This window comes from Danio rerio, chromosome 24 (assembly GCF_052040795.2).
Source record: "Danio rerio strain M-AB ecotype USA chromosome 24, GRCz13ab, whole genome shotgun sequence".
NCBI classification, from domain to species: Eukaryota; Metazoa; Chordata; class Actinopteri; order Cypriniformes; family Danionidae; genus Danio; species Danio rerio.
The window spans coordinates 33,355,823-33,374,558 of record NC_141044.1 but is presented as its reverse complement, the minus strand read 5'-3'; the positions used below and the strand labels follow the sequence as shown (position 1 = coordinate 33,374,558).

Sequence of the window (18,736 nt, the reverse complement as noted above, 5' to 3'; positions counted from 1 at the left end):
TTAGCCTACTATGGTCTTTTATTGAACTGTATTGTACTGCATTTTATTTTTTTATTTTATTTTATTGAACTGTACTGCATTTTATTGCAATTATGTCTTGAACACTGGATGCCAGAGCAACACCAAACATTTCATGTAGCCTGTATGAACATGTAATGTTGTCGTGTGCATAGCACAAATACGTTCTTGAGGAACTGAATAATAAAAATAATGATCAGTCCACAGTGCATTCCTCAAGAGCACGTTCGACCGTCTATATTCGTGATATTATTAATAATTATGCCAGACTGGAGGAATGTGCAGCTTGAACGCATGCGCGTTAGTACGCAAGCCCCTCATCCGAAAAATCTGATGTCATCTTGCCGGCAATATTAGCCTCTCTTGTGTCTGTATACTGACTTGCAATCATATCTCACTGTAATAGAAAGATCGCTTGTAAATGCTGAAGGGTCTATGTTGCATGTGTCGTTTGATTGTGTGCGCGCTCCCGTCATGCATCTCAATGGAGCGAGCAGCAGCTGATCTAGACGGCTCGTTTTGCTGGATGAAGGTGGACGCTTAGGACACAACAGGTTATTGGCGATTTAAAGGAGAGAAAGACGATGTCTTCGAGAGAAAGACTGAAAGAGAAGATGATTAAAGAGAGCGTGACTCTGCTGCCATGCTTTTATTTCGTAGAGGTAAGAGACCGTGTTTACATTCGCTCGTTTCATTTGACAGGTGACAACTTACAGTCAGAATGAAGGAGCATTCTGCTTTAATGCACGAATAAATATGTAATTGATAAATCAATAAATGTTACCTTTAAATATCTGACTATGTATCAAATAGATCCTGAATTGAAATGTTGCTCGCATTCTCATTCAGGTTATCTTTGATGCTCTGGTCAGAGATAACCCAAGGAGAAATTTAACTGAATCAATTGTTGAGTTCACAGTGGAATCAATCAACAACAAAATATTTTAATTGTAAATAGTTAAGATTTTTTTTTCACTAATAAAATTTTATATATAATATTTATCATTTATTATTTTAATTATTAATATTTTTTATTTGACAAAAAATTATATATATATATATATATATATATATATATATATATATATATATATATATATATATATTTGTAAAATAAAAAATATAAATAAACACATAAATAAACACACACACACACATACATACATGTATATATTAAGTTGAAGTCACAATTTTTACCCCCCCACCCATGTTTTTCCCCCCCCCAATTTCTGTTTAGCGGAGATAATTTTTTTTTTCAACACATTTCTAAACATAATTGTTATATTAACTCATTTCTAATAACTGATTTATTTAATCTTTGCCATGATGACAGTAAATTATATTTGACTAGATATTTTTCAAGACACTTCTATAAAGCTTAAAGTGACATTTAAATGCTTAACTAATAAGGTTAACTATGCAGCATAGGGTGATTAGGCAAGTTATTGTATAATGATAGTTTGTTTTGTAGACTATCAAAAATATAAATACTGTAGCTTAAAGGGGCTAATAATTTTGACCTTAAAAAGTTTTTTTTTTTTTTTTTTAATTAAAAGCTGCTTTTATTCTAGCCGAAATAAAACAAATACAACTTTCTCCAGAAGAAAAAATATTATCAGACATACTGTGAAGTTTCCTTGCTCTGTTACACATCATTTGGGAAATATAAAAAAAAACAAAGGTGGGCTAATAATTCTGACTATATATACATATATATATATATATATATATATATATATATATATATATATATATATATATATATATATATATATATATATATATATATATATATATATATATATATATACAGACACACACACAAATGATTAAACAATTAATTGATTTTTTAAAGAAAAATTCACAATTTATAAACTTTTATGATTAATTAATTTATGATTTTCTTAATTATACTCAAACTATATTAAATTTATTGAAATTATGTTATTAAATGTAATTAAAATATTGCTAAAGTTTAAAAATGAAATATACTTTAAAATATATAAACTTTTAATTTACCAACTCATTTAAAACATTAAATATTTGAAAGTGTACAATTAAAAATATTTAGAATTTTAACTAATACTCAATAATATACACTACTATATATTTTGTTGTCATTAAATATACAATTTAATATAAAAGTAATTGTTTTATTTATAGCTTCTTGTACTTTAGCATCTTAATATCTTAATTTAATAAAGCTTTGGCTTTTTAAAAGAGTCAAACATTGTTTTTACGTTTCATTGCAAATTAATAAGCACTTAATATGCTAAAAGTAATCGCTGTGGGGATTGTAGAAACAGCTGATTTGTTAAACACTTTAATAGATCGTCTTTGCCATCAGGCTAATTATTCAGCGTAGTTCACCTCCACATACCGTACAGCACATATTCACATATTCCATATAAAATAGCATCAGTTCAATATGTACAAACTGGCGTAGAGTGATGTCAGCAGTGGGATGCTGTGCTTCTGTCAGCTTCCTCTCAGATGTTTGCCCCAGGAGGTGCAGCTCGGTTCTCCATGCCTCACGATGGGATTTAGTCACTGGAATATACAGTATGTAGGTCAGTGTGACATAAAGAATTAAGGCAGCGCAGCTTCATACAGCACATGCATACATACACACCGACACACGTGATCAAGTACTTAAGAAGAAGATCTAAGCGTGCGCTCATACATTATGCAGGGTTGTGCTGAATTGGACTTTTTCATTCATTTATTCATTCCTTCGTTTGCTGTTTTGCAAAATTGTTTGTCGGATAGCAAAAAATGAAAGTCTGCGAGATCGGGATTACCATATATGAAGGTTTTAATGGGATGAGATGCTGGATTTAGTGTTTCTCCAGAAGTTTCCTCAGGTCACAGAAAGCTTCATCTCAATGAGATAAAGCGCTTGTGCTCTTATCGTAACGGCTCTTTTACCAACCGGACACCATCTGTACCTGCTGTGATGGTGCCTGTCCCAGATAGATCTGAAAATAGCCAAGGAGAAATGCTATCCACCATGTTTTTTGTGATAAATTATTAAGACCTCAGTGTCACCTTTTCATTTCATTTGGGGTCTTCTAAAATCCAGCAAGAAATGACGTTCACAAATGGCATTTGCTTGTTTTTTTTTTTTTTTTTTTTGTGGTTGGAAATGGAAAGACAATAGAAAAACATATACAAGAATTAATTTGATGTTTTTTTTTTTTTGTTTTTTTTATTGAATTACCTGAAATCACCTTATATACTCCATATTTGAGTTCACCAGCATGGACCATGCCGCATTTTTAGGCACTATCATACGCCCGGCGCAAAAAGATGCAACACATGTTTGGCGCAAGTTGTTGCTACTTTTAGACCAGCGCAACTGTGATTTTCACGTTTTGTGCCATGTTGTTTAAATAGCAAATTAATTTGCACCACTTTGTGGACTCATGGGTGTGCCAGTCTAAAAATGAGGTGTGTTGAGGCGGAATGTTGGCACGTTGCCATTTTGAAGAATAAAAATAGACCACATCATTGACCAACTACACGCTGGTCTAAAGTCCATCGAAGAGTGTGTTAGTTCTGCGCTTATGCAGGCCACGCGCTTACACATTGCTTAATTCAAACAGGATGTAGAGCAATATACAAAAATCTTTTCATATAAAAAAAAGGATTAAGATGTTACAAAAATTATTATTTTCCACATATATATATATAAAAACCACTGCCACCATGCCTCATCTCAGGGGACTTTTTTGTTTTTGTCATGACAGTTTGCATTAATGCTGTTATTATTAGCAGTATTATTTATTAAATGGCAATTTATATTTGTTTAATAAAAACAAGTTTAGATTTGTCCACCTGTCGGGTTTTGGATATGTATGCATCCCCATATGGGGCATAAAAATAAGGTGTGTGTTTGAAAAGTTTTATTATTGTTCATTTATTCGTTTACTGGAAATTAGAACTAACTTTAGAAATAGTTTTGAAACAAATATTTGCGCTTAACGGATGAAATTGAATTATGTAGGCTAATGGATGTCTTCAGTGGAATGCGTACAACATTGTTTCCTTATCCACGAACGTAAAAGAGTAAAAAGTAAAGTAAAGAGAAAGTGAAGAGGCAGAATGGAGGAGGCTCATTCTTTATCCTCACACTGCAGATGGTCTGTTAAACTGCTTTCTCGCTAGTGAAGCGTTTTTCCTCTTACAAAGTCCGCCATGTAAATAGCAAATGCGCCATGGCGTGACACAACTGACTCTTAAAGGGAATGGAAGTTGAGACTCTGATTGGTTTAATGCACATTATGCTCAAAACACACCCATAACTAGGGCCAGATGGAATCTGCAGACGTTTTCTGCTATTTCTGCAGAGAATTTTGGTAAAAGTGTGAATTTCTGTGGAATTATTTTGGGAGTATCATAACGAAAACCTTAATATGTGAAAAAAAATGTGATCTTTTAAACTTTTATTTAATGTTTAAAATGCAAATCCATTTAGATCTACATTATTTGGTAAACAAAGCAAATCGCCCATATAATAATCAACTAAAAGACAGAAAATATGACATTACAAACTGCATTGCACATAAATAAGATAAACATTTTCATATTAGTCAATAATATTACTGTAATTCATTTAAAAACTGAACAATTATAGATTTACACACATTTACACAAGTAAATAAACAGAATTAATGATGGGCTAAAAAATCTGCAGAAATTTGTGGAAAATCTGCAGAATTCTGCGTGCACAGATTCCATGTCGGCCAACCAATAACTCATTAAGAGAATAAGCAAAACCCTGTTAGACCATGCGCCAGGGCGCAGAGCAAATTTTTCCATCCTTAAAATAGCAAAAATGGATTCGGAAATGCCCTTAATGCTTTTGCATCATGTGCTTTAGATTTTGCGCCTAGATCGTTAAAATAGAGTCCTTAAGGCTAATTTGTACTTCTGCGTCAAGTGAACAACTTGAATTGGTTTAAAAATTCTTAAATCAATTAAAAATATTGTTTTATTTTATACTTAAAACAAAATATAAGTAAAAATTAAGAGTTGATCCTTAAAACAAGTTAAATAATCTGCCAGTGGTGTAAGTAACATTATCTTGTTTTCACTTTGAAACGTAGATAATAAGACTAAAAACAGGAAAAAAATTAGAATTTACGTTGGATAAATCGGCAGTTCATTCCGCTGTGGCGGCCCCAGATTAACCCTAGTTCTTCTCAAATTCAACATGAAATTACTTTTTAAAAAGTATGTTTTTTGTTGTGAGAAATCAACATGTGATAGGAAAAATGGACAAGAATTGATTTGATACATTTTTTGCATTAAATTATCTGCAATATTTTGGAAAAGACTGTACATACTGGATATATGAGCATGTTAGTCCAGTATTCTTTATGACAGATGTGTTTATTTTGTGATTATCTACCAATAAGTCATCACTTATTAAAAACTTCAATTAAACCCAAGTTATTAAGCCCTAAATTTAAATGTATTCATGGTCCTTGACAGTCCATTTGACTGTCCCAATATGGCTGATGCATGGCTTAAACATACAGTAGCAACCCATACAAACAGCTGCTAATGAGGCATCTGCTGAATGTACAATTTCTACAGTACACTAATCTGAAAATACCTTAAATGAGCATGTTCCTTCAGTATTCTTTCCGTATTCTGACTTTCTAATTGTCTTGTTAATTAAGCAGTAATTAATGACGAGTTCTTTACAGTAGAGTGATCAGGTCAGTTTGTGGGCATTTGATATGCAGATGGACACAGCAAGCAGCTGCCGTTCTGTGCTGATTCTGCAGAGCTGCACAGATACCACTGACCCATATTTCCTTCCAAAGCACTTGCACTTGGGAAAAACAAGGTTTACAGATCAGTCGACCGTCAAAAGTGAAACCTTGACACATAATGGAGCCTATTTACTTTTAAAATGACAGTAGATCTTAGCTTTTAAAGGCACACTCAGTAATATGAACATTTTCCCAGATGCTTCAAAGAATGTTTAGAACCAGATAATTCAGCAATTTTAACTAGTGAGATGAAGCTTGTCCTGTGTGTCCATGCTAATGACATTAAGTCTGAAAAATAAACCATTAAAAGTGCTGATGATCACCAATGTTATGATTGAAAGTGTTGTATTGGCGTCTTTCGGGTTGCATTTTAGCTATAATGTGCTTTTTAAATAAATAAGAAACAAAGCTGCTGCTTGCCATTGCGACAGAAATAAGATCTAATGGATGGCCGATCACTTTCACTCCAAAATGGTGTAATTGCTGGGCACTGCTGTTGCAATGGAACGTTCTATTGACTGCCGCCTTTTGGTAATTCCAAGCTCTGTTGCCCAGCCCTCTGGGCATTTACACCTACCTAACTTTCAATAGTAACAGTTCCTGATTCCAGTAAGCTTCAAACACAAATTAGATATCATTGGAAAGAAGACACTTTGAGCTTCACTGTGATTTATTTTAATGTAATGTCCTACAAAAAAAAATATATGCCTTGAACGCCAAAAGTTTTATGAGTTTATATTTCAAGTTTAATTAAGATAGCATGCAAATTGAGATTTGGGTAAAAGGTTTTCTGAGACTATATCAGTGTCCTTATTTCCTCACCGTTTTCTCAAAAATGACCTTCCTAAACTAAAACATTAACAGTTGCTTAATGATTTGGTCTACATTCACAGTTCATGTATCTTTGGAAAGAAGACACTCTGGGCTTTATTATCCATCATGTAGAGTTTATAATGCTCTAAATGAAAAAATGCTCAAGTAATGTAAAAAAAATGCACCGCACTAAACATTTTGTTAATTCATAAACAAATATATAAAATTTGTCCTGAAGCAATACAGAAAAGTAGTAGGTCAAAAACCACAAATCTCCTGAGTATATGTTTGAATTTAATGCCAATATTATGCTAAATAAAATTTCTGAAATTTTGTTCTGAGACAAAGTCTTGTGATTTTCTTCCGCTCCTTTTCTGTTGAGAAACTATCTGATTAAAAAGGCTTGTATAATGTAAAACAAAATAAGAAAAACATAATTAACTTATACACTTATACATTGTATACAAAATGCCCATGATTTCAACAGTAAAAAATCCGTAACCTGGTTAATAGTTACGTTTCCTTAATATAAGTTTCCAAATGGCAACACAGTGGTTAGCACTCACAGCCTCGTCGTCTCACAGCAAAAAGGTTGCTGGTTCAAGTCTCGGCTGGGTCAGTTGGCAATTCTGTGTGGAGTTTGCATGTTCTCCTCATGTCTCCTCATTCCTCTGGGTGCTCCAGTTTCCCCCCACAGTCTAAAGACATGCACTATAGGGGAATTTGGGAATATAGGGGTACGTAAGGCAAGACAAGTATATTTACATAGCAAATTTCATACACAGTGGCAATTCAAAGTGCTTTACATAAACAGGAATAAAAGTAAGAAGAAAGTATAAGAAAATAAAACTGATAATAAAAATGTTAAAAAAACTGATAAAAATGTGTTAAAATAGTTTATAAAATAATGAAAAAGACGAGAAAAACATAATAGTGCAGAAGTAGCAAAGTGCTCATTCAGTAAAGGCACAGCTAAACAGATGTGTTTTCAGTCTTGATTTGAATGTGCCTAATGTTGGAGCACATCTGATCATTTCTGGAAGCTGATTCCAGCAGCGAGGGGCACTGTTAGTAGCTGAAAGCCGATTCACCCTGCTTTGACTGAACTCTTGGAATATCTAGTTTATATGATCCTAAAGATCTAAGTCAGGGGTCTCAAACTCGCGGCCCGCGGGCCATTTGCGGCCCTCAGTGCAATATTTTGTTGCCCGCGCCGACCGCTGTACTCTGACAGAATCAGCGGAGCGGGGAGAGAGAGCGCTCCCCGCTCCGCTGATTCTATCCGTACACAGCGCGCTTGTCACTCAATGCGCGTTGTCGCACGCGTTCTGATCAGCTGTGTTGTCGCGCGCGTACTCAAGAGCGGTGTTATCGCGCGCCTACTGAAGGGCGGGACCGAGGGTGTGTCGCGTCGCGGGGGCACTTTTGATCATTTTGGAAGGGCACTTTCTATGCAAGACTACAAAGGGCATGTGCTCTGCACAGGTTGAGCCCTATGTGTGCACGTGCCTGCCCTGCATCTTATCTGATCTCACGAGAAAACGTAAGTATTTTATGTTTTGCCAGTTTAGTGGCTAATTCGTACGAATTCGTACGAGTTCAGTCGTACGAAATGGTACGATTTTTAAAAGGAGGCGTGGCACCTAACCCCACCCCTAACCCCAACCGTCATTGGGGGATAAGCAAATCGTACTAAATTGTACGAATTAGATCGTACGAATTCATACGAATTAGCCACTAAATGAAAAAGTTACAAATTGCCGTGAGATTGTGTTGATATTATAGGTAGATACAAACTGGTACAGACTGATGTGACTGGAGTGGGGTGGGGGTGTTTTATTTATACATATATACGCCTTTTTTTTTTAGGTGAGGGAATGAAAGTTTTGAGTGAGTTCCCCACTTTTTTCCCTAGGACTTCAATAAGTCAAAGTACAGGTCTAGACTTAATGATGATCATCTTCAAGCCATACTAAGGGTCTCAACTGCTTCCGCTCTAAAGCCAAATGTGGTTCAGATTTGTGTGAAGAAGCGCTGTCAAGTCTCTGGCAGCAAGAAGTACGCAAAAGATGCCTTGTTCAGAAGAACTGTTCATAATCTTCACTCAATGTTCTATTAATGTTCAGGACACTTCATGTTCAGAAGAAATAATTAAAACTGTTAATAATGACATTTGAGGACTTTTTTTTGTGAAATCCCTTATGCGGCCCAGCCTCACCCAGACTTTGCCTCCTGCGGCCCCCAGGTAAATTGAGTTTGAGACCCCTGATCTAAGTGATCTGTTGGGTTTGTATTCAGTGAGCACATCTGTAATGTATTGAGGTCCTAGGCCATTTAGTGATTTATAGACAAGTAATAATACTTGAAAATCGAAATGTAACTGGGAGCCAGTGTAAAGATCTGAGGATAGGCATAATGTGCTCTGATTTCCTGGTTCTGGTCAAAATCCTGGCCCATAGATATATACACAAGATGTCGCCTGGCCTAATGTTGTCTATTGGACGGAATGCGTCAATACCGCCGCCATCTTGCTACAGGGTAGTGCTCCTTTGAAATGAATGCGGGACCAAGGTACAGTGGAGGACTGTGGCCATCCAAAGCCAGAGATATACACATATATCTATGATCGGGAGTTTTCCTGGATGTTAGTATGTAAGTTTTTTTTCCAATTACGAAAATTATAATTTTACATCACTTTTCTACATTGATGGATCAGCAGCATTCTGGATGAGCTGCAACTGTCTGACTGTATTTTTTGGAAGGCTGGCGAGGAGGCCATTACAGTAATCCACCCTGCTGCTGATAAAAGCAAGAACAAGTTTCATATTAATAAGCCTGGTTTGATTAGTTTACAGGCCTTCAGATACCTATAAACAACAACCCAATTGTATGGCTTTCATATATCCAGTAAATTACTTATTTTGTAAGTACTATGAGTGTATTTTGCAATAATGTCTCTATGGCTGTATCAATTTTCCACAGGGACATGTTATGTGTGTGATATGTGTTGGAGTGATGTGATGTTTTGTTTTTTTTTCTCTCTCTTTCTCTCGAACAGCTTCCACTCCTGGTGTCGTCTGTGGTCAGTGTTTATTTTCTCGAGTGGACGGACATTTTCAAACCAGTCCGCTGGGGTTTCAGCTGCCACGACCGCAGTTTGAGTTTGCCTTATATTGACCCAACGCATGAGGTCATTCCCTTCCTTATGCTCCTCAGCCTGGCTTTCGCAGCTCCTGCTATTACGGTCAGTCTAAACTAATACTGCTTCTGAGATTTACTCATGCTTTCAAACTGAACATACATGGGCCAAAGTCAAAATATAAACCGTTTTGGAGTCTGTTTTAAATAAAATTGAATCTGCTTTAATGCTCCAGTTACCTCAGTGCTCAACATATGAGTACACCCCTCACAAATTTATCATTTAAATGAATATTTTCTATTGGAAGCTAAAGCTGAAGCCAAAGCTGAAGCTTATCTAACAAAATAACTTATGATAAAGAAATTGGTACACCCAAATTTGGTAGTTTATACTTTTCCTCCCCATTATTTTGTATGAATTTAAATGTTTTATCTTTCTGTTTTTAAATATGCTTGGTGACTAAAATATGACCCAAATTCACTGAGAAATAGATTAAAAAAATAATAATTTCAAATGGTGTGTACTCAATTATCTTGAGCACTGTAAATGTGTATATAGTATAATTGTTTTATATACTGTAGCAATACACTTTTAACAATATTTTTACTATATAATCTATACCAGTGGTTCTCAAACATTTTTCATCAAGTACCACTTCAGAAAAAAATAATAAGTACCATAATAATGACGAGACAGATTAAGTTCTATTATTAAGGATATGTATTATTAATAGCCACTTTAAACATTATAAATAGTTTGAACATAAACACTGTACTGTGCTTATAGGTAAAAAAATAATAAATAAAAAAAATAAATAAATAAAGCCAACCTTTAAAATGTACTTTTAAAATGTTCATAAAGTAAAAAGAAAACTGCAGTACTAACAAATTGTAACCTATTAATCAAAACCTAGAAATGTTGCTTGGATCTCATAAATATCGGCTATATGTTATCATATTCATATATAAACCATTTTTTGATAAATTATCAAATATGTTGCATTTGCACATGACAAATTTGTATATCTTTGAAATCTAAACATTCATTTGTATTTGAAAATAAATGATTTGGAATTACATGTTTAAATTAGAAATAAGCTCTGCTTCCTGCGCATCCTTTACACTACGCGTGTCAGAAAAGCAAGTGATTATATGCGTAAATACACTGTTTGATCAATTCATACGTGATTTATACATTCATATATGTGGAATGTCCGTGATTTGAGATCTCATCACACTCACACTCATTGAAAGTGTGTTCTTATTTTTTTTCTTTCATTATTCAGTATTTCTCTGCGTACCATTAGAAGGAAGCCCGCGTACCACGAATGGTACACGTATAACAGTTCAAGAACCACTGATCTATACTGAATGACTTTTTAGTGGGTGTTTTCTGTAAATCATGGTAATAATGTTTTGATCAGAATACAAATTAATCATTTATGATATTAAGAATTGTTTTTCAGCAATAAAAACTTGATTTAGGAATGATTTATGAAGGATCATGTTACAATAGTAATGACATTTGGCCATCAGAGGAATACATTACATTTGATAATATATTCAAATAGTACATTCATTCATTTATTTTCTTTTCGGCTCAGTCCCTTTATTAATTAGGAGTTGCCACAGTGGAATGAACCACCAACTTATCCAGCATATGTTTTACACTGCGGATGGGAAGCCCAAAACTGGGAAACATAAACACTCATTCACACTCCAATACACTGCCAATTTAGCTTATTGAATTCACCTATGCCACAACAAACCAGCGACCTCCTTGCTGTGAGGTGATCGTGCTACCCACTGCGCCACCATGACGCCCTTCATAGTACATCATTATTTTAAACCCAAAAATATATCAATTTTGGATCAGATGTGAATATGAGACTTTGTCAAACTCAAACTTTTGATCAATAGTGTATCTATATATTAATTAATTCATTTTCCTTCAGCTTAGTCCCTTATTTATATGGGGTTGCCAGAGCGGAATGAACCACCAACTATTCGGGCATATGTTTTAAGCAGCATTCGCCCTTCCAGCCGCAACTCAGTACTAAGAAACAGCCATACTGTAAACTTTCACATTCACACACACTCATACACTACGTCCAATTTAGTTCACCCAATTCACCTATAGCGCATGTCTTTGGACTGTGGGGGAAACCGGAGCACCTAGAGGAAACCCACAAGAATACAGGGAGAACATGCAAACTCCACAGAGAAACACGCAAACTCCACAGAGAAATGCCAACTGGCCCAGCCGGAACTTGAACCAGCAACCTTCTCACCGTGAAGAGACAGCGCTAACCACTGAGCCGCCGTGCCACCTGCATTTATTTATTAATCTAAATAATTAACAATGAAGTCTCAGTCTCTGAGAATTAAAGTATAAAATAAAAAAAAACATCTGAAATTCGCATCAGAAAGTCATTTCTCGCAAATTTCTTTGATCATTTCACAGACAGACAACAAAGATAAAAGCAGAAACTGCTCATAAATATGTATTTGCTGCTAAATGCATCAAAAACTTTGAACATGCTTTGCAGCTCTAAATCAAATGACGGGAGTGCTGTTCTAGGATCAGCTAGATACTGTAGGACGTGAATGCAGAAGCTTGTCCTGCTTCATTATGCTTATACACTTAGCCTGTGGTCTATTATCCCAGCTGACACACGCCAACTGGCCTCCCCTTCAGATCCTCATCTCAAACACTAGAGAAAAGCACGAGTAGCTCAAAAACACGCTCAGTATGTTTACATGGACATCATTAGCCTTATTTACTATATTCTTAATGAGATGATGTTATGATTAATGCTTACATGAGTTTTACATGTTAGATTCGTTTACTCCCCGCGCAACACCATACGACGATCCCTTCAAAATTTCACATATAAATATACTTTTGTCTTCTCTGTGATATAATTTGCAGTTTTGGGTGTCTCCTAATTTACCAAAGTGCATTTAATAGGGGTGTGACGAGACACTTACTCCACGAGATAAGACGAGACATGAGATTGGGTTCATGAGAACGAGACGAGATTTTTTACAGTATTTTTAAGAAATCTTTAATGATGAAATATATGAATGAAAAAGATTTTATTCAACTGAAAAAAAACAACAACACCTAAAAAAAAATCAGAAAATGCAAGACTATTATGGTGCTTTTTTAAAATCGACTTGTAATGAATATTATTTTACTATTATTTTAGTGAATTCTATGCTGTAAAGAACATGCAAACACTGTGAAATATTTAGCGAAGATATGAATAGAAAAAAGTGTTTATATATCATTTAAAATGCCCCCATGAAAAACTTTGAGCTACTGGATGCGAGTATGAAGTCAGGACTGACAGGAGAGAGTAGTTTTGAGTTTGATACCGCATGCCAAGTGAAAGCAAACATAATTTATCCAGACGTATGTTTGTCCGCTGATGATGTTGATAATAATGACTGGTCTGTTGAGTCTCCAGGAGTTTACTATTTGTGTGCTCACTTGGGGTGTCTGGGATCCTCTACTGACTCTAGGTGCAGAGAATAGTGTCAAACAGTCTTATTTGTATGGCTTATCCTATCGCAAAATGTGGCGAACGTTCATAGTTTGATTACGGCGTCTACATGTCTGTACTGCACTTCAATAATGCAACTAAAATATGAATATTCATGTCTTAATTTGTGTTCATGATGCTTATGACTTAAAGCATACTTCATACTCGCATCCAGTAGCTCAAAGTTTGTCATGGGGGCATTTTAAATGATATATAAACACTTTTTTCTATTCATATCTTCGCTAAATATTTCACAGTGTTTGCATGTTCTTTACAGCATAGAATTCACTAAAATAAAAGTAAAATAATATTCATTACAAGTCGATATATATATATATAGGTAATTTAATTTGTGTAGCAGCAGTTGCCTCTGCTTTTGGGCGCGTAAACCTTTGAATGCCAAGGAAAAACACGGTTATGTCACACCCACTCAAGCAAACGAATGACACACAATACAGAGGCAGCCTAGGTTGCCAGGTGTGTGCAAAGGACTTAATGTGCAGTACAGATCCAATCCTGCCCTCAATCTTCAGTGCTAAATTCACCCTCATTCTCCATTACAGCATCACAACTCACGAGACAAGTTTTCACCTCGACGAGAAATCTCATCACGATTTAATCTCATGAGATCTTGTAGGATGAGATCTTGTCACAACCCTAGCATTTAATTATTTATCATGCAAATAGATGATGATCCCCTTCTGTTTTGCTGTCAAACTGTTGACCAATGGTGAATCCCAACTGTTAATCGTTAACTGGGAAGCTTCTGGTTTGTAAAAAACTTTTAGTGTTGCATTTGGGATGACACAAACGCAACACTAGTCATGTACATTTTAGTGTGTCATTTGGGATCCAACTAATTATTAGCTGAACTGTCCCTTTAATTAGATTTCTGCTTATTTCAAGTATGACTATAGGATTTTTACTGTAAGGTAATCAGACATGTGTTTACAATACATGGTCGATTCTGCATCAGAGTATTGTTTTAATAATGTTAATATCGGAATATTGCCATCTATGTAAACATACTGTACAATCTCTTTCCTCACACTTCTCTAAGAGCAATGAGCTGTCAGAAAACATCTTTTTCTCCTCAATGTGATGACACATTCGCAACCGTCTGCCAGCTCTCTGGGTGCTCCAATGACACAACGAATTTGCTTTTCTCTTCTACCGTGCTACGTTTCCTCGGGTTAACTGAGTGCTGTTTCACAGCAGGCTTTACTGTGGATTTATGGTAGTTTTGGTGGTTCACTCATACATGAAGTCGGATTATTTTACACTCAAATTCACGTCGAGTTCCCAGGGCAGATTATGCTGTTGTCTTGGAAATGACAGGATGGTTTAATGGTTTTGCGAGTGCTAATGGGCTCTTGGCAGGAATAAGTTTGTTATAGTTCAGTCAGATGATAATGTTGTTTGGAAGAAAAAAACATACTGTATATAAAAAAATACTCATAAACATTTCCCCCGCCATAATTTACTTTTTAGCATTTTTTAGATGATTTTGATCTTTTGGGACAGTAAAGAAAACAAAAATAAAAAAGAAAGTAGTGATTTCTAAGTTTACTTTGACTTGTATTTCATTGCAGCCAACACAACAAACATTATATAATGTGTTCCTCCTTTTTTTAAGCATTTCTTTTTAAATAAACACTTATTCCAATTTTGGTTCTTGCAACACATTTAGAAAAGAAAAGTTGGAAAAAGGTTTAGGAACTGGAAACATTAAGTGATGAAGTGTTCAGGTGTAACTTTGTCCCATTCTTCCAGCAAACAAGTCTTACCGTGTGCAAAAGTACGGGGTCTTTGTTGTTGCATTTAACGTTTCAAAATGCAGCAAAGATTCTATATTGGAGACAGGTCGGGACTGCAGGGAGGCCAGTGAAGTACCTGTATCCTCTTCCTCCACAGACAGGACTTTGTAATGTGCACAGAATGTGGTTTTGCATTGTCTTGTTGAAATATGCATGGGTGTCCCTGGACAAGATGTCTTCTTGAAGGCAGCATATTGTGCTCCAAAATCTTCATGTACTCTTCAGCTTTAATGCTGCCATCACAGAATCGCAAGTTACCTTTGCCAAGGGCACAGCTTTGTCCATACTGTGCCAACTTTTTCTGATTTGTGGTTGTAAGATAAGAAAGTTAAATATTACAAAATCTATAAATATAGTACAGTTTACTATACAGTATTTATAAGACCGGGTTGGACCCCATTTTGCCTTCAGAACTGCCTTAATACTTTATAGCATAGATTCAACAAAGTACTGGAAATATTCCTTAGAGGTTTTGGTCCATATTGACATGATAGCATCACACAGTTGCTGCAGATTTGTCGGCTGCACATCCATGATGCCAATCTCTCGTTTCACCACATCCCAAAGCTGCTCTATTGGATTGAGTTCTGGTGACTGTGGAGGCCATTTAAGTACAGTGAACCCATTGTCATGTTCAAGAAACCAGTCTGAGATGATTTGCGCTTTATGACATGGCACGTTATCCTGCTGGAAATAGCCATCAGAAGATGGGTACACTGTGGCCATAAAGGGACGGACATGCTCAGCAACAATACTGAGATAGGTTAAGGTGTGGACACGATCCACTACCAGACTGAACTGTTGATACAAGGCAGGGTTGATCCATGTTTTCATGTTGTTGATGTCAAATTTTGAGCCTACCATCCAAACATGGAAGCAGAAATCGAGACTTATCAGGACAGGCAACGTTTTTTCCAATCTTCAATTGTCCAATTTTGGTGTTCCTGTGTGAATTGTAGCCTCAGTTTCCTGTTCTTAGCTGACAGGAGTGGCACCCGGTGTGGTCTTCTACTGTTGTAGCCCATCCACCTCAAGGTTTGACGTGTTGTGCATTCAAAGATGCTCTTCTGCCTACTTTGGTTGTAACGAGGAATTATATAAGTTACTGTTGCCTTTCTATCAGCTGGAACCAGTCTAGCCATTCTCTTCTGACCTGATCCCAGTAGACCAGCAGTTTCAGAAATACTCAGACCAGCCCGTCTGGCACCAACAACCATGCCTTGTTTAAAATCACTTAAATCCCCTTTCTTTACCATTCTGATGCTCGGTTTGAATTGCAGCAGATCGTCTTGACCATGTCTACATGCCTAAATGCATTGAGTTTCTGCCATGTGGCTGCCTGATTAGAAATTTGCGTTATTGTGCAGTTGGATAGATTTACCTAATAAAGTGGCCGGTTATACAATAACTTGCCTAATTACCCTAACCTGCCTAGTTAACCAAATTAATCTAGTAAAGCCTTTAAATGTCACTTTAAGCTGTAAAGAAGTGTCTTGAAAAACATCTAGTCAAATATAATTTACGGTCATCATGGCAAAGATAAAAATAAATCAGTGATTGGAAATTAGTTATTAAAACTATTATGTTTGGAAATGTGTTGAAAAAATCTCTCTGTTAAACAGAAATTGGGATAAACAGGGAGGCTAATAATTCTGACTTCAACTGTATAAAGCTATAACTCTTTAAATATTAGAGTATTCTCTGGATTTACTGGAATACTACAGTAAATTACTTAGCATTATAAAGACACCCAAAGTACTTTTCTCTGCAGCACATGGCCATCACGCTAGCTATTTTAGGTAATTAAATAATTTAGTTTGAGTCGCAGGCATAGACAGCTCTGACCACATTTGCATCTTATCTCAAGTTCAGCTGCAGAAACACGCATTGCAAAGTAGGTCTAAAAGCCCTTTTTGGAAAGTCAGGTGATGACGGTCATTAAATAGCCTTCATTATGCTATAATGGCCTAATTTTATTTCAACATCCACTACAGTACAATACTTTTACATCCATTAAAGGTCAAAAATACTAATTTAAACGTAATAGACATTACAGCATTACCTCTTCTCTCAGTGTCTGAAATGGTTTGTTCAAAGATCTCTCAAAATCCCTCTTTTTCCAGAACCTTCTCTTCTCTGATTGGCCTCATGTGGCCTTCAGAATTTTGCCTGAAGAAGTACAATAGGTCATCTGAATATTTCTCACCTGTACTACTATAATACTTAACTACTATAATACACACTTGTAATACTATGAATTTGGACATACTACTTGATAGGGTTGGGTCGATAGACAATGCCATCGTCCAGTGCTGATGGCTGATAGACATCATGATGGTGAGTCAGCATTGCAAAAGACACACTTAGGCCCTTTTACACCAATACGTCTTAGTTTTAAATAGGCATTTTAAAATATATACCGCTGAAAACGCACATCACATAACCACACTCAGTCATGCGCTATAGCATATGCGCACATATAAGCTCCAGCAGTCAGCGGGTGCTTTGAGCACAAAACCTCAGAGAGCAGTGCAAGTTGGACAGTTTATCAAGGGGTTACAGCTGGATCGCGTCTCACTATAGTTGTTAAACATGATAATTAATTAATCTAGTCTCTGTCTAACGACTCTTCGATCTTTTGAATCTATCAGGTAACGTGTCAAAGCGTCAGTTCACTGCTTCAATCTTTCGCTTTCACGCTTATTCTTAGTAATTTCAGCGAAAACCTCAGATACTGTTGGTTGTTTCCTGTTGGTTGTGCACCTTTTTTTCTAAGTTTGTCAATGCCATTATAACGACACAGATCACTCTGCCTATTCATGCCAGAGGCCCACAGAAAAAGTGATTGACAGGTGGTAAACATTAATTTGTGTGTAGCTTATCTTTATTTATTTGTGATTTGGTTACGGGTAAAACAAAGACCATGCAGGTCAGGTAGTTGAAATGGTAGGCTACAAATAATTAATTTGTTATGAATTAATGAATTATTCATAAATAATTAATTCACCTCCACCTATGACGGCGATGCCATTGTCTATCGCGATGTTTCACTTTAGATCTTGTACGATGCCAAATTGGTCGACATTGCCCAACCCTTCTACTTGGCTTACGGACCGTTGTTTATATAATATATAGTATAAAGTATATACAGTAATATGCGATTTCAGATACACTGAGCGACTCCATTCATCTTTCACTTTATAAAAACAGATAAAACAGACCTTTTACACTTTATACTGTACACTAGGGCTGTGCAAAATAATCAGTCCCTCCAGAATTTGGAGAAAAATGCCTTACTCTGGTAAATATCATTTGAAAAATATTTTTTAAAAAAAATTCATTTTAACTTCAACTATTTAAAATACTAATTAAATTAATTTACATAAACTGTACTATATTGATATAATGTTGAAGTCAGAATTATTAGCCCCCGTTTATTTTTTCCATAATTTCTGTTTAACAGAGAGATTTTTTCAACATTTCTAAACATCATAGTTTAATAACTCATTTCTAATAGCTGATTTATTTTATCTTTGCTGTGATGACAGTAAATAATATTTGACTAGATGTTTTTCAAGACACTTCTATACAGCTTAAAGTGACATTTAAAGGCTCAACT

At 35.6% G+C, this 18,736-nt stretch overlaps 1 protein-coding gene and 1 long non-coding RNA gene across 7 annotated transcripts in view; one reads left to right on the top strand and one right to left on the bottom strand.

The window, feature by feature from the left end:
* Positions 1–321: 321 nt before the first annotated feature.
* Positions 322–18,736, top strand: part of plppr4b (phospholipid phosphatase related 4b) — a 42,232-nt gene continuing 23,817 nt past the window's right edge. Inside the window, exons 1-2 of the mRNA XM_087309780.1 lie at positions 322–680; positions 9,673–9,858. Of these exons, the coding sequence (XP_087165906.1) occupies positions 603–680; positions 9,673–9,858 (264 nt within the window). The 5' untranslated portion in view covers positions 322–602. The remainder of the gene's footprint in view (positions 681–9,672; positions 9,859–18,736) is intronic.
* The window catches only part of LOC137489259 (uncharacterized), a 154,550-nt gene continuing 138,221 nt past the window's right edge, over positions 2,408–18,736 (bottom strand). For 4 of the 6 annotated variants that reach the window (XR_015525161.1, XR_015525158.1, XR_015525164.1 and 1 more), the window contains 2 exons: positions 17,180–17,286; positions 6,457–7,325 (listed from right to left, as the gene is read on the bottom strand). This is a non-coding gene — a long non-coding RNA (uncharacterized LOC137489259). Of the gene's footprint in view, positions 2,569–6,456; positions 7,326–17,179; positions 17,287–18,736 lie in introns of those variants that run through there. The other 2 variants (XR_015525159.1, XR_015525162.1) reach the window with 2 other exon arrangements.